Source organism: Aedes aegypti, chromosome 2, assembly GCF_002204515.2.
Source record: "Aedes aegypti strain LVP_AGWG chromosome 2, AaegL5.0 Primary Assembly, whole genome shotgun sequence".
NCBI lineage: Eukaryota > Metazoa > Arthropoda > Insecta > Diptera > Culicidae > Aedes > Aedes aegypti.
This window is the reverse complement of record NC_035108.1, coordinates 370,885,748-370,899,335: the sequence shown is the minus strand read 5'-3', so window position 1 is coordinate 370,899,335 and position 13,588 is coordinate 370,885,748. Positions and strand designations below refer to the sequence as shown.

At 36.6% G+C, this 13,588-nt stretch overlaps 1 protein-coding gene across 1 annotated transcript in view; it reads right to left on the bottom strand.

Moving 5' to 3' along the window:
• The window catches only part of LOC5569446 (RNA pseudouridylate synthase domain-containing protein 2), a 705,082-nt gene extending 692,982 nt beyond the window's left edge, over positions 1-12,100 (bottom strand). Inside the window, exon 1 of the mRNA XM_021846705.1 lies at positions 11,490-12,100. Within this exon, the coding sequence (XP_021702397.1) occupies positions 11,490-11,759 (270 nt within the window). The 5' untranslated portion in view covers positions 11,760-12,100. The remainder of the gene's footprint in view (positions 1-11,489) is intronic.
• Positions 12,101-13,588: the final 1,488 nt, after the last annotated feature.

The window sequence follows — 13,588 nt, the reverse complement described above, 5'->3', positions numbered from 1 at the left end:
TAGTTGTCTTTATTAAAACAAATATATTTCTTTCTGTTTGTGTTTGAAAAACGCATCTCAGAATATTAAATTTCATTATCATCAGATCACGAAAAAAGTGACTTTAGTGACCATTTTCCTGAAAAAAGTGACTTTTTGTTGGAAATAGTGACTTTTAAGTGACCAGGTCGAAAAAAGTGACCAAGTCACTAAAAAGCGACTTGCTACCAGCCCTGCAACGATCAAAATCGTTTAATTTTTAAAGCATTCGTCTGGTATCTGCTTGGGAATACTATAAGCTTTCGTCATCATCAATAATATCCATAGAAAATAAAGTTTTCGATTAATAATGAGGGTTTAAATCTTATACCGCAATAATAGGGAAGACCGCAATAATGGGAAAATTACCCTACTACAAACTTGTTATTATTGGTAAGGGTACTTTCGTTTGTGATTCAATGTAAAAGCATAGTCTACTGTACTAAAAGCTAAAATATCGATAAAGGCTGTTGTTCTTGTTCTTTAAACTGCTCTGCAGATGTTTAATCCGAGATTTAGTGTCTATTATATTTCAAGTGTGCATTTAGAATATAAATTGTACGCATATATTTATTAGTTAAGAATTTCTGTAGTTTAAACATTGAACTTTTTCTCAAACTGATACCAGTTTTCATAAATCGCTTTTGAGAATCTTTAAACACATTTTTTTAGAATTTTCGTATGTTTTACGAAAATACTGTAAATAAGCACGTCTTCCGTACTAGGCTAGAGCAGCATGACTCTTCGAGCATTGTATTTTTCTGGAACACCCTAACTTGCACTCTCGGCTGCACTGACTGTGCGCCATATTCATCCAATTACAACAATAGTTGCGCTTTTATTCGGCAATCAATTTTGTATTGTTGCACAAAAAAGAGAGCCCAGCCGTGAGGGGTGGTGGGGTTGGAGGAGCGACCATTACGTCTACCGAGTCTGTGTTTACTGACGCGTAATTATGTAATTATCCATCCACACACATCTCGCCATGCACGACACCACCCTTATCAAAGAGTCTGACGGCTGGGCTGGTGGTGACTGCAGCAAGTGATATTCAGGGCTGGTAGCGATATAATGAGTTGGGGCCCAGATAGCCGTAGCGGTAAACGAGCAGCTATTCAGCATGACCATGCTGAGGGTCGTGAGTTCGAATCCCGCTGGTCGAGGATCTTTTCGTGAAGGAAATTTTCTCGATTCCCAGGGCATAGAGTATCTTCGTACCTGCCATACGGATATACACATGCAAAAAATGGTCAATCGACAAAGAATGCTCTCAGTTAATAACTGTGGAAGTGCTCATAAGAACACTAATCTGAGAAGCAGGCTTTGTCCCAGTTGGGACGTAATGCCAGAAAGAAGAAGAAGAAGCGATATAATGAATGAATAACAATCTCAAATTCATTTATGGCAGCTTCAGCCCAACTCCCTACCATTAAAATTAGAAACTTTTTAGAAACATGCATTGAAACAGTGACCTGCTACCAGCCCTGTGACTGCACTGGTACAATTTAAGCCCCAACGCAATTGTTATGGGCCAAGGCCTTTTTCTGGCATAAAGTCATGCTAATGTATGAATGACCTCGCCATCGCAATCGTGAACGGTGCGGGTGGTCGTTTGAAGCCCATGGTCCCAAATGCATCGATGTAGAAAGATGTCATCCGATTGATTGCATTCCGCAGTCGTGAACCTATCTCGCGGGCTCCCCTTAGGAAAGTGCTCACCAGGTGAGAAGGCCATAATCAATATCGTTGGGTGTCCTGTGATTGGGTTGAAACGCGTTGTCCGCTGGGTTGTAATACCTGGAAGCGAAGTTAAATGGAGCATGAAGTGCACGGTGCTGGACGTGGAAATCGTGGAAATGTATCGATAAACGTTGAGTTCTAACGAACGAAGCGTGTCAAGTGATGCATCTGCAGGGGACATGCGGTTTTATTGACGTTTCACGCGGATGTTAAACTGATTTTACGATTCACGAACTAATGTGCGGTAGGGTAGCGTCACTTGTATTGAGCTTGAACTCGGAATCGCAAAGTGGTCAGATAGCACGATAGCTTGTGTTGAAATTATGGCAAACAAATAAGTTCAATGGTTTCGAATGGGTTGCCCACAATGATACCTATGTCGGAAGTTGGACGCCAACCTCTTGCAATGAGGTTTTTGTACACAGATTGCAATTGATGACAACACAGATCCAATATTTGGAAAATCGAAACGCTTTGTCTTTGATGACTTCAAGGGTAACTTTTCAAAGGACCCATCGCACATTGTTTATTTTCTCTTAAAGATTTATGCAAATAATCTTCCCAGAAAACCCGCAAAAAATTTCCGCAGTGATTTCTCCAGGAAACATTTCTTTATCTCATATATTGCAACAGATATTCGGCATTGGCTTCATCCCGCCCATTTCTCCCAATGTTCCTTAAGTGGAACTAACTGTACTCAAATTATCTGTGAAATACTGTGATTTAATTACATTTCATGGTCAGAACATAACGATAAACCTCAAGATTTCCATTACACGTGGTCAACAGACACGCAATAATAAGACGCAAATTAAACGCTTTCTTTCCATTTTCGTTTGCAAAGATGGAAAGCAAAGCATTCCTTTTTGTGGTTTTATAATTATCCGTCTTGTCTATCTGAAACCAGAATAAACCAATCCTAACCGCATTGACACGGCACATGTCTGTGGCGATTCGATTCCCCACACATGTCAGTTTCTCAAACAGTTTTCAAATGATATAAACATAATTAAGATTTTAATTAGAAAAGCAAATTGACGCACGCATGCCGCATCTTGGAGTCAAACAGTCCGGTGAAGGAACATATGTCCCTAAATGGGATACTGGCAGGGGGAAGGGTGGGAAGTGTGCGTAAACGCAGTGGAAATAGACAACGAATAACTTGGTTTTGATGATTTCCTAGTCCCAATGCTGCTTTATGGCCGAAGCTAATTGAATGACTTCAAATTATCTCAAAAGGGCCCAGGGTGGCTAGTAGCCAGTAGGTGGGACACGATTACATGAAAAATATCAATTCTCGCTCCATTTTGTCTTACAAGCAGGTTCCAACTGTAAACATTCTGAACTGCTACGGCAAATGAAATGTGATACGATGTTAACGAAATGATATTGCTATTGCTTGATTTGTTTTTACCAAATTAGGATGATAATGTTGTCAAACACAGACCCCTTAGTAGATTAACAATCATTTTATGGTCAAGCTGGTGGCATATCTTAAAGATAAACAGATTACCAACATTCTTCAACATCAGTATCGTAAATTCTTCAAGAATCCATATCTTTAATTCTGAAGTCAGTGACATTACGATAGCTTTAAAATTAAATTTTTGTTAGGTCAGAGTATTGCAGACCAGAAATTATTGAATTTGCGTTCAATCAAGTGAAAATCTTGAGTAATGACCAAAACATACTTTTTTAGTTGGCGGGTTCTATCTAATATATTCCATACAAACACCATATAATTATCGAAAACTTCTATCGTACTTTAGAATCGACTAAAAAATGCAATAATCAATTAGTTCATTGTCTTTGACACTTGGTCCACTCTGTCTGCTTAGAAATGGTTACAATGTCTGATAACCTATCTTAATACGGTAAATGGCCAGTAATCAAAATCAGATACGTCAAATTATGTAATTGATGAATTGATGGATGAGAAAAATACTCATTCCATGATGATGAAAAATTTGAGGGATTACTTGGAATGTCTTGCATTTTCTTGAATTCCTCAGCGCACTGATCGTTTTCATTATTACGGTAAAAAGAACTTGGTCCACTCTGACCGCATACTTTTATCGATTTTTATTGATCATCCAAAGTAAACTTGTTCCATATCCATCCCAGTTTACAACATTCATCAAATTTGATCAAAGTGAAATGGAGCTAGAGTAATTTTATTTATTTTGTTTCACCGTCTTCAACGAGCTGTACAGACTGTATGTTCTTAAACTATTTGATTGCATATTATTACACATAATCAGAACACATTTCAAACAAGTACGACAACTTCATTATAGATTCAACTATTAAAATTTTACTTTGCATCTTTTTTATTTTTATTTTGCATCTAATGACAGAACAATCCAATTTTCTTTATAATTTCCACCAGAGATTACAGTTATGGTAGATTTATAAGAGAACCAAGTCCTTCTATATACGGTAAAACATGTAAAAATCAAAAATGTTTGATGCCTATCCAAAAGAACAAATTTTTGACATAAGTAAATCTGTAATGAATTGTTTTTATTCATATTGCAAATACCTGAGATGGTATGATTTCGTGATATTATCTTATATGGAAAGAAAGAACTAGTGAGTTTCCAGAATGTTACCACTTTGTCAAATGTTTTCTAGCAAATCCAAATAAAATGTGAAACAAAAAATCTTGTGGAATCTTCGATACAATGTACTTGAACTCATATTGAAGAATTTCGATTAGTTTCGTTAGGTTAAGTTAAGTTTTAACAAAACACAAAAGTAGGGTCTGCGCTGGCTAGATAAGAATTGATTTCCTAAAATCAAAGATTTCAATGGAAAATCTATTTTATCAAACAAAATTTTTAAAGACAGCCTTAAAAATGCCCCAGGAAAAATACATGTAACTTTTTTTTTATTTTCAATAATTTCATCTGGTTCATTTTCATATTGTTTGTGATTAATTTTTAATATTTCACAGCTAAATGGAGCTAACTTGAGTCATCCTTTAAACATGTATTTAATTTCTCCGGAAAAAAATCCGAAACGGTTTAGAGCAATTCTTGAATACTCGGACAAACTCTATTTTTTTTTATTCAGGAATCTAAAATAAGTTTCTGTTTAGCATTTCATGATCATTTCTAGGGCATTCTGGTCGATATCCAAATGTATTGACAGATTTTCTAGATAAATTCTGCGAGAATACTGGAAACAATTATGAAGGATATAACAACGGAAATTCAAGAATTTTGCTATGAGGAATTAATACAGAAATTCATAGTTAAAAACTTAAAGCAAACTCATTTGAAATTTATAGGAAGAATTTTATAATAAATGTATAAAATAATTCATGAAGAAATCATAAGACAATTCAATCAAAAACCAAGCAATATTCTTGAAGGAATTCCCGAGGAAAAGTTTCATAAATAGCTGGTAGAATTATTCGCGGTATTCCGGGAGCATTCTTCGGGAGATTCGGGGAACTTTATCAGTTTTTGGAGAAATCCTAGAAAACATTTTTGTAATTTAAAAATCTCTGCATTCGTCCAAAAATAAAAAAAAAAGAATATCTTGGGGAAATCACTGGAAGATCCAATTAAGAACTTTCTTAAGAAATTCCTGGTGTAAATGATGAAGGATTTCGCTTTTTTTTTTCAAATCATTCATTGGTCCCCTGCTTTAAACAGCCAATGATCGGATCTCTCTCCATCAAAAGGGGCTACAATTGGAAAATTTCACAAACTATCGTAAGCCTTATCATGGCGAGAGGCCAATGAGTTCTCTTGCTTGCTTATTCGTTGAAAACTAAACGGGACTAGCCTTGGGCCACGGCACGCAAACAAAATTTATAAATAGGCCAATGACTGCTTGAAAATCAAAAATGGGTCAAGCATTTAAACTCATCAATTTTTTCACATGTTTGGCAGTTTTCAGAATAAAATCAATTGAAACGTATAGTAATGGTAAATCGTCAATTAACGAGCAAGAAATCATATAGACTGAATTGAACACTGAGAAATAGGAATTGAAAATGTGGTGCAAAATATTCATGAGATTCTCTATGAATCAACGATCTGATGATTGGCCCTTTTGAATTGTTACGCAAGGCTCATTCATCAATTAGGAGAAACGGCACTTGCTCTCAATGGCTTCGCGGACCCCCTGAGAGCTCATCACGACCCCCTAGGGGTCCGCGGACCACCGGTTGAGAAACCCTGAATCTGAGTTCTATCAAGTATTTTTGAATGCGATGTCTGTAATTATGACAATGAGAAAATATGTGTTTTAAAATTGAGTCTATATATAGCTTAAAAGCTAGCTCACACGATTTCGGTTTATAATCTATTGAGTGATAGCAAGTGCTTGTATTGTGCTGTCTTGGTTTTGGTTGGTGGTTGAACCTTTAAGAATGTTTATTTTAGTTTATAAATTACGTTTATAATGAAAACTGAAAAAAAATGGGAGTCAAAAATAAGCTAGGTAGCAATTACGTTATAAAGAGGTTACGTTTTATTGGTGTATAACTGTTAATTATTTCAAATACTTTCTTATAAATTTCTTAAAGAAGAATTCTCGAAAAAAATAAAAATAATTTAAGGGAATGCTTATAATAATCTCTGGCACAATGTATTAGAAATCGCTGAAAAAACGAATGGAGCAATTTCTGGAAGATTTACCAAGGCGTTCTGGTAGGATTTTTAGAAAATTTGAAAAATGTTTGAACTCCTTGAAAAATTTCCGAGAAAACTGAAACTTTTTGATGATTTTTCTTTAATTTATATTGATGTATCTTTGGTGGAATTTTAAGAGAAAATCGTTGAACAATCCATTGAACAGTGCCTACAGAAATTCAAGGTAGAATTATGGTAGAAATACTGGCGGAAATGTATGAGAAAATTCGGTATGAATTTCAGGTGAAATTATAGGGAAATATCTTGCAGAAATTCTTGGAGTATATTCGATAAAAACAACAAAGAAATCCCTGAAGGAAACACGGGATAATCCTGAGAGGAATCCATAGCTCCCTGCCAAATCCACAGATTCCTCTTCAGCCAAAAATTCCTGGTCAGATATGGGACATCGCATAATCGATCAAATCGCTTCCTTGCTCCTTAGGGTCCAACGCAAAAACAAGTAATAATTGATGTATCTCAAATCAGAAAACAGTATATTAAGGTGAAGATGAATCGACCACCAGTTAGTAACCATTCGATTCAGTTTTCAGTTCAAGCGGACGTTTAATTCTCCATATTTGTGATCTTGAAAATTTTAGGTTTGGCATCGATTCATATTCACCTTAAAAGTTAAAATGCTTGATTACATAAAATTTAGAATACTTTCAAAAACATGGTTTATTTTTAAATTAAAAAAAACACACAAAAATCGGTAGTTTTTGGTAAGACCATGAGAATGTTTTTAATTGGCTATCAAATGTGGAGTTAAGTTACGGATGTTTTGCAAATCTAAATAAATATGTACGGTTCCCTGTGCTTTGAATTGCCAAAGCTTAGCTTAGACTGACTACACAAAACATATCAATGGTTAGTATTTCGTGATTGACCGAAGTCAGTGAAGAAGCACAAAGAATCAACTAGAAGTTCGGCTGAGATTGGCCATAATCTTCATCAGTGTGCATAATTAAATGGCTCTATTTATACGGCGCTGGCTACGTCTTTGCAGTCAGGTGAAATTGGGGGAAGGAATGTTAGTGCGTAAGCTTTACTATTATGAGACCGTGTTTACCTCTGCATCACCCGAAAGTTTACCATGAGGGAAGTTTGTTAATGGAGAGAATCGTTGGGTCACAGGATTAACTTCGATAACCGATTAAACAATGATTAACAATTATTTGTTATAAATAAACATGCTCATAAATATATTTTTAATTGATATGGAAAAGTTTCCAAGTAGAAGAAAATAATGTCGACACTTGAAGTGACGAACCACTCAAAGTTTGTTGAATAAAGTGCAAATTTTGCAAGTCTACACTCATAGTGCCGAACCATTCAAACGCTATTTGAATAACAAAAATAAAAGTAAAAAAGCTATGTTCTGAAAAAAAAAATTAAAACATAAATAATTTATGAATAAGAGTTTATGTCGACACTCACAGTGACGAACCATTCATAGTTAGTTGAAAAATCGTATTATGACCCACCGTTGTAACGGTAAAATGTGTAATCATACATATTCAACATATTTGAAATAATAGCATGAAACGAGCTCACTAAAGGGTGATGTGATTCGCTACTCACCACATAGTAACGCACATGTACTAGTGTCTATGCACGAAAAATCGCTAAAAGGTAATGCGAAAAATATTTTTATGGCGAAATGCATCTAACGAATTATTTCTCAAAATTTGGAACTATTGTCAAAAAAAAATTTGGTTCCGGTTGTGTACAATGCTGGTGGCAATCATGCCTACCAAATATTTTTTCGATTAATGCTTTCATTCATGAGAAGTTTGAAGATAGACGCCTTTCTCCATACAAAATGAAACAAGAAAACTTCTTCCGATCAACTGTGGGCAAGAGCTAAGAAGGTAATCCATTGATTCTTAATTCTATCAGAAAACTGCCAAGGATATTGTCAGAATTTCATTTAAATTTATGTTAGAGCTCACCTTTTATATTTCTTAGAATAAGGTTCCAACACAGACAAACAGACGTCACACTCTCATCATTGTACATCGACCACATTTCAAACGGTTGATTCGAAAATATGGTAGGTGGCCAATCCGCCACCCGCAGCGCTCGCATCGTTTTTATTCGTGTTTGACGTTTACACACTACCGCCATCTGTTGGCCCGTCGGCCAAACACACCAATTTTAGCATTGGGCGTACATGTTCTCGTGACTAAGATTCTGATTGAGACTTGTTCTAAGTATTACGTCTGTTTGTATGTGGTTCCAATATCTATGTTTATATTTTCTGCGGAATTTTGCCAAAAACTCTGTTATGGGGATGGTCAGGTTTCACATTTAACAAAGACGAAACCGACTCATAACCTACATATTTTATTTTTTCGAATCCGATCCCGAGAATATTGTTTTTTTTTTCACCAACACGAATAGTTTTCGTAGTTAAAACCCGATCCCGACTCGAAATCCGAAAACTTGTTGTTAGGAAAACCTTAGCTTGGGAAAAATGTAAATTCCGAACCTGACCCGTACTCGATAGTTTGTAGCTTTTTAAACCCGACCCGAACCCGAAAAAAATTTAACCAGAACCCGTAGAGTTCGAATCGAGTGTATGGAAACCCGATACTTCAAGACTAACAATTCAAAACGCCTCAACTCCAAAAAGTAAACAATGAGAAAAATGCAATCTTGTTTTGTCAAACAATAAATCAAATTTAAATTATGAATTTAAGCATTGTATGTTATTTTATCGTCCAGAAAGTCGATGGATAAACTGATTTATAGCAATGAATATTCTTTACTATCATTTTAGCAAAAAATCCTGCTAAAAAAATGAGTCAAAGGAAATGAGGCTTTTTTTTTCACCAAAAGCTATGCAGCCCTTTTCATTTGTGCCCATGGACGCCGGCCGACGCTGATGAGGCCTGTGAGTTGACGCCTTTGTTTACTCTAGAATGTGTTGAGGCCTTCTAGTTGTGGCTTGTTTTTTCATCATCTTCAGATGTGGCCTTTTGAAAATCATTCAAAATTGATGATGAAATAAGAAAATTGAAGTGTAGAAGAGTGTTAAGTGGTGAAGTTAAGTACATGGAGATCCCTACAGCAAGAGAAGATTCGTGCGGTTGATTAAATATGTGATTGATTGAACCCTTCCTCATCCATGAACATTATGTATGTGCTACGCAAGTTTGTCGTCGAGAAAATGTATGGAAATATTGGTTCAATTGAAATAATATTGCAATTGAACGTTATTTTTCGTGCAATTGAAACCAAATTGTGTTTTTGTTGATAAGTTGTAAAGTACAGACAGGCTGACACAGGTATTATAAGGTAGTATGATACCAAATACATCAGTCTACAGGAACCCGACGGAAAACTTGATAATGTTCGCCGTTTAGACAACCACTGTATAAAATAATACGGAGCGACTGCCGTAGTATAACCTGCATCTACTTAGTGAATTTGGAAGGTTTTTCGCAATCTACATTGCAATTTTGATGTTTGTTTAATAGGCCTCAACTCGGTTTCCGTCAGATATAGAAATGAGGTCTTTTTGAGAAAAGGCCGCATTTGCGATGAATATTCTGGTTAGCGGAAAATGAGCTGGGGCCTTTTAGAAAAATGTTCTTTATTCAACTTTTATGCATATTTTTAAATGACTATTGTATGTTTTAGTATGAATAGGCTCTTATACACTAAAATCAGCAGAAAACCGATTTGTTTACATTTTGGACTTGAGGCCTTTTCAATTGTTGGTCTTGACTTGACCATCCCTATTCTGTTAGTCTTGTCTAAGATTTCTAGAATGCTAAGAAATAAAACCCGTCTTTTGAGCAGCTAAAACATAGATTGAGAAAATATATTTTTTTTGCACTTACAGAAGATTCTCATGTTTCGGTTACAACGCGCTCTATTTCGACTACCGTTTGCTTTACAAAACTAGATTTCCAATTCAATGTCAAACAACATGACACAATTGATAAAAAATTAAAAATATCTCGCATAACTTCTGATCTCGTCCTAAAAGCCATTGGTATCCATATGTGTAGCTCATTGTTTCTAAACAGTTAAATGGAGTTACATGTTATTATACAACGGTATGGTGAAGAAAGAATTATTCTCTACATGCCAGTGATGTTGGTTTGGATGCTGATTCATTCATTTATTCAGAAACAAAGAGCTACACACGTAAGGGAACTTACTTATTCTCGGCAGTCTAAGCCGATGCCGCGCTTCTTTTTTAATATTCTCGGACATCAGCAGATAAATTCCGTCTTTGTCTGTTTATATTTATGCGTTGCTCAATCCTAAATCGATTCACACCAACAGACTTACTAAAATCTTTCTCGAAACGTTTTCACAACGCTGCGGGCATCTATTGTCAGTGTGACTATTGTCGGCAGCCTCATTCTGTTCGGCAACTTTCCCATAAGAACTGCTGGTGAATCACTTCGGCAGTTCCAAATCAGTCGCATTTTGAGGCGTGTTCTATTGAATTGATGTAGGTAATCTCTGGCGGTATTTTTTTTTGTTCAGTCTCGGAAATCTCGTCATTGGGAAGCGGACAGAACAAAGAATCATCTGAATGGTTTCAATGACGTGTTTTGATATAATAATACTGTGAATTTGGCGTTTGAAATTTGGTTGCCGATAATAGTCGAATGGTGCCGAAGCCGTAAGTTTCCCTAGTTACCAATGGCTTGTAGGGCGTTATCCCAGATCATGCGAGATATGTTAGAGTGCTCATGGTTTGATAAAAAATAGCACTGCAGGAATTGAATGTAGCTTGTCCGGAGCTTAATTCAAATATGTGATATTTGAGGATTTCATACAAAAAATCCTATCCCGAAAATCGTCTTACGTAATTAATGAACAGCCCCTCATATTTATGTAATGTAATTTTGGTCATTTTATTCTAGAACAGTGCCACATTCGCATTTAGCTTTGCGTTAAATCACGAAAGTTGGTAGTTTGTTCCTTTAGCCCTATCAATCGGTTGGCCTGGCCATCCTGAGAGCAACTTTCTGATGAAATGATCATAAAACCCATCAATGTTTTATATGAAAGAAAAAAAAACAAAACATGTGCACTAGAATGTCCAGTCGCACGTACCTCATTTTCCGGCGGAACAAACTCCTCAATCCAAACAGCTGGCTGCTCCTGGCCGTCCACCAGAACCGGTTTCGGTTCCGGCGAGTGGCACAGCCTTAACACGACAATGTTGGCCTCGTCCACACTTCGGTAATCGCCGTGTTGCGTGTTAACGTTGCGAAACTTAACGACGGCTGCCACAGCTTCCTCTCCCGGCGTGTCAGCCATCACCTTTGGCTCAACGGCCACGGTACTCGGACCGGCCACACCACTGGATGATTCACTTTCCATCGTTGAACAAACTGAGGCACAGAAACTGTTGATTATAAACTGCTGAAATTGGCGCTGCTGCAAATGACCTTGAACGGAAGCTCACACAATTGAAACTTTCAGAGCAATATTTCGCACTAAACACTTTCACTGAAAACGCAAATTTTTGGAAGCTTCACTAATCAACTACCGCAGGAATCTGATTCTTGACCACAACCGATAGAATTTCACCGGAATAACCGCACAAGAACGATCTAAAATTTTACGCAAGGGTAAACCGACCGGCAAACGCAATCAAAACACCATGGGGGAAGACGGAGAAACACATGTAGAAAGACAAACCCGTATCAAAACATAAACAACTCTACTTTATCGATCGCGACGGTCGTCTCCACTCCATGCAGGGCAGCGGACGGCGTCGTTGCGAGTGGAGTTTGACGTTTCGCCGGTTTTCTCATCTCTTGTGTTGTTTTCCTCTCGGCCGGGCGGCCAGATGGCTTGCAAAGCATTATTGATTTTTTTATGCTTGCAACAGATTGAGTCCATATTATGCATCGCTAAGAAGACAGGAAATCATCTAGAACTTTGACTTTTTGGATTCCTAATTCATAAATTAAGAAAATATGTGGTGCACATAAGACTGTTTGTACTTTTATACCCATGCGGAATTTATTTGCAGATAAATTTTTAGATAAAATAAATCGTTCATCAAATCCACATTTTTTGGCAGCTCTGTTACCCGAGGAAGGCTGATAATTTCGGCGTTACTGTTACACGAGGCGTTACGCACCACTCCTGCCTCCATCAGCATTGAAATATTTCATTCTGTGCAGCGATTGGATTAATGACCGACCACGTGGTCGAGAAATTAATTTTCGAAAAATTAATGATTCAGCTCTGCGGTTGAGTCCTTGGTCTGTGAATAATGTAGGTATCTTACCTTAATGGATATTAATGTTTATCAATATCTAGCTGTTTAACCTGTTAGAGTCCTATTTTGAGGACAGATGCGCCGAACGCGGGCGTCCTTAATTAAGAACAGAACTTAACGCAAATAACTTGAAAACGACACAAAATATAATGATATTATGTTTGGAGAACTATTTCGTAGACCTGATATATTCCATTCAGTGAACATAATATTTATAAATTCACGCACCAGGTGGCGCTACAGCATGACTCAACACCTATACATCAAGTCCCCCTGCAAAAGTCGAAAGTTCAACTTTGACAATAGGGTAAATCGGGATAATGCGCCCCAACCGGGCGATACGCCCCACTTCATTTTCAAGGGATTGAGATTTCTTAAACACGTAAATATGATAACATATCTTAAATAACCACGTAAAAATTATGATCATTGAGAAGCATGAATAACCAATAGATATTTCAATAATATCGAAAATCAGCTTTGCGCAAAACATTGTAGCCTCGTTGTAAATGAAGCCCTTCTTTTACTATTGTACGTATTACAAAAACTTTTACCGGGAGAAGACTACTAATGGATCCTTTTAAGCTTAGCAAGTGGTGGAATTTCTCTTCGACCATTTCTACAACGATGTACAACATGTTTCTATGGGAGGGGCATATTGCCCGGTTTGATTAGAAACGTCAAAATTAAGACCGTTTACAAAAAAACATCTTGTAGGGTAAACAGGATAATACCTCAAATTTTGGGAGGACACTCAGAATTCGATCTAAGATGGTGTGGAGAAAAACGATTTTTTTATGGCGAAAGTTATCGCTTTAAAATTTGTTTTATTAAAATATGTTAAAACATGGAATTTCGTCGTTTAAAAATTGAAATAAATTTGAGTTGTTCTAAAAAAAATATATCTCTGCACATAGGG